The 3,492-nt window shown below is 41.3% G+C and overlaps 1 protein-coding gene across 1 annotated transcript; it reads right to left on the reverse strand.

Annotated features, from left to right (window-relative positions):
- Nucleotides 1-1,529: 1,529 nt before the first annotated feature.
- LOC110216179 (olfactory receptor 6V1-like) lies at nt 1,530-2,471 on the reverse strand. Its single transcript, XM_020997983.1, has one exon. The coding sequence runs from the start codon at nt 2,469-2,471 to the stop codon at nt 1,530-1,532; it is 942 nt and encodes a 313-aa protein (XP_020853642.1).
- Between the last annotated feature and the right edge of the window lie 1,021 nt (nt 2,472-3,492).

The raw sequence follows: 3,492 nt of genomic DNA on the forward strand, positions 1-3,492 counted from the left end.
TGATATCTGGAAAATAAAATTAAGAGGTGAGAGAGGATTATACTGGGAGAAGGAGAAAGGGAGAAGTAGAATGGGGTAAATTATCTCACATGAAACAGAAAAGAAAAGGCTTTTACAGTGGAAGGGAAGTAAGGGAAGGTGAGAGGGAATGAGTGAATCTTATTCTCATAGGATTTGGCTTAAGGAGGGAATAACATACACAATGGGGTATGGAAATCTATCTTACCCTACAGGAAAATAAGGGGGGAAGGAGACAAAAGAGCATGGGGTTGATAGAGGGAAGGACAGATTCGGGGAGGGGATATCAAAAGCAAACACTTCTGAGGAGGGACAGGGTCAAAAGAGAGAATAGAATAAATGGGGGGGGAAGGATAGGATGAAGGGAAATGTGCTTAGTTTTTCACAATAGGACTACTATGGAAGTGTTTTGCATTACTACATATCTATAACCTGTATCGAGATGCTTGCCTTTTCACTGAGGGTGGGTGGGGAGGGAGGAAGGGAAAAAAATTTGTAACCTAAAGTTTTAAAAACATATATTAAAAATAAAAAAATTAAATTAAAAAAAGAATTTAGAAATGTGAAAAAAAAATTGTGCTGTTTCCAACACAGATTTTTTTTCTATGTGTACTTGGTGCAGCACTGGTCCTTTCCTTGTTTTCTTCTTTGTTCTCATATATAACATCAGTTTTTGTATGTGATTATATTGTCATTCATGGTAGATTAAAGGATAAGCATAAAAATGCTGACATATCTGTTCATATATATATATATATGTGCATGTATGTCTATATATATGTATATATGTGCATATATATGCTTAATAGATAACTATTAAATGAACATAGAAAAGAGAGCTGTATTCCTGAGGGGGGAGTGTTTCTAGGAATCATTTTTCATTACCTCCCCAATCCTCTCATGGATCTCAGTTATCTAACACAAACAGCCATTTAGTGTGAGCTCCTCAATGGCAGGGTCTGGTTTTTGTCTTTCTTTGTATCCCCAACACAAGGGTGAGCTCATAGTTAACCCTTAGTAAATGCTTGTGGATGGACACACCTAGATATGCAAATGCACATAAGACATACATAATACATGTACACACAGTAACTCTGCTGCAAACACATGTCTACTATGTATACAAAGATATTTAGCCATACCCCATGCACATGTCCAGGTCATCCTACCTACAATTTAAGAGCTCTTTCCACTGTACCACATTGTACTTCCCTTTGCTGCTCTCTCCATCCCGTCCATTCAGTGTATGCTCAGACTAGGTCCTATAGGTGGCCTCAATGCCAGGTGAAAAGTATGGAGTATGGTGGTAGAGGTCTTATGGAAAGCACTGGGAGATGAAGAGTAGAAGCCCAAGGTTTCACTTAGTGGTCCTGTCACCCAGGCAGGTACCGTACCCTCCCATTAAGTGTTGTACAGTCCCTTCCCTTTCTAGTTGCCTCCTAATGTTTTATGCCTCATGATGTTTTCAGCCTTTGCCTCAATCCAATTCACTTTGGCTCTTTCCCTCTAACTCATGCTAAATTCTTTAGGTCTTTTAGTCTTTGCACCTGTCCTCGGATGATAGCTTTCACTGTCTTATTGCGGAGGGTAAAAATAAAGGGATTGAGGACAGGAGTCAGGATACAAGTGACTAAGACCACAAACTTGTTGAGCTCCACAGAATGTGCCTTCCCAGGTTGAACATAGACAAAGATTGTGCTGCTATAGCCAATAAAGACCAGAGTTAGATGGGAGCCACATGTAGAGAAGGCCTTTTGGCGGCCACTGGAAGAGGGGATTCGCAACACAGTGGTTATGATATAGCCATAGGAGACAACTGTTATCAGGAAAGAGCTGAGGACAAAAGTCAATGCCATCATAAAATCCCAGAACTCTAACAGAGATGTATTGGAGCAGGCTAGCTGCAGCAGTGGGGTATTGTCACAGAAAAAGTGGTTAATGATGTTACCATGACAATAGGAGAGCTGTACCCGGGACAGAACAGTGGGCACCATGGCCAGGAAGGGTGCTGCCCAGGCTGCCCCTGCCAGACAGACACATACTACTGAGCTCATAAGGGTTCCATAGCGGAGTGGGTAGCAAATAGCCATGAAGCGATCCAGGGCCATGTCTGCCAAGATCAGGAAGGTGGTAGAACCAAAAGAGAAGCAGAAATAAAATTGGACCATGCATCCAGCAAAGGAAATTGTCTTGGTGGAGGCGTGGAGGTCTGAAAGCATCTTGGGCACTACAGTCATGGTGACCAAAGTCTCTAGTAGGGCAAAATTTCCCAGGAAGAAGTACATAGGTGTGTGTAGTTGAGCACTGGCCAAGACCGTGGCAATGATGATTATATTTCCCATGAAGGCCAGAAGATAAAGTACCAGGAAGGGCCCATACAGTGCCACCTGCAGCTCCCCAAAGGCTGAGAAACCCAAAAGGATAAATTCAGATGGGTGACTCAGATTTGCCATATTCTTATGCCAGGGTGACCTGAGACAGAGAGGGAGAGAAAGGGGGAGGGGAAGGGAGAGAAAGAGAAAATGAAAGAGATAAAAAAAGAGAGACAGAGACAGAAAGAGAGAAGGTGGTAAGAAGAGAGAGAGGCAGAGAGACAGAAATAGAGACAGAGCCAGAGAAACACGTAGACAGAAAAAGAGAAACAGAGACATATAGAAAGAAAAATAAGCACAGAAATAGAGAAAGCAAAATATAGTGATGATGAGAAAAAAAGAGAAACATATAGGTAAAGAGAGGGGAGAGGACAATAATGTGGACAGAGAGGGTTTTTTTTTTCAAGTATACTGTGTTTAAATTGAGCTTAGGAATTATTGTCAACCTGCTGTGTTCCTGTAAGCATGTGTCTCTGATATGCCTTTGTTTTTGTGTTGGGAAATTTGTTCCTGCTTCTTTTCAGTTAACTCCCAAATTCACTACAGCTTCTGAGTTAAGGGTAACTGGACCCTCTGTTTTTAGAAGCTGAGGCTAGAAAGCACATTCAATGGTTATTTAGTCCAGCCTTTCCCTGGACGGTAGGGAGGATTCTGACCAGCACAGGCCAGATGATGGGTGGGCTTGCTTTGAAGACCTCCTGAGATACATATTATACCATATATTTTGGTAGCTCTAATCAAAAGTACACCTATTCTGTCAATGACACTAATCTGCCTTGACAGAAGGGGCATAATAATAGTTGTTGAATTGAATTGAACTCTGGGAGATTGAATTCCCTCTGGCTTCAGTTATAACAAAGTAATTTCTTGCCATGTCTCAAATTAAAATAGTAAGTAACAGTAAGCCGTTTGTTAAATTGAACTCAATGGAGTTGTGCTGATATCATCTGGGAAAACCTCAGCCTGAGCTCTCTGGTATTTAAAACAATTTTGTATGTACTTGGGACGTTGACAAGAGAATGTGGCTACTGCTTTAGAAAGTCATCAGCATGCTTGATAATGTAGAGATTTTTCTTGCTGACTGTAAGAGTCCGACAAAGAA

The sequence above is a fragment of the Phascolarctos cinereus genome, unplaced genomic scaffold, assembly GCF_003287225.1.
Source record: "Phascolarctos cinereus isolate Bilbo 61053 unplaced genomic scaffold, phaCin_HiC Scaffold_1;HRSCAF=81, whole genome shotgun sequence".
NCBI classification, from domain to species: Eukaryota; Metazoa; Chordata; class Mammalia; order Diprotodontia; family Phascolarctidae; genus Phascolarctos; species Phascolarctos cinereus.

Coding starts and splice junctions, on each gene's coding strand:
- LOC110216179 (XM_020997983.1), bottom strand. CDS start 2,471: ATGGCAAATCTGAGTCACCCATCTGAATTTATCCTTTTGGGTTTCTCA.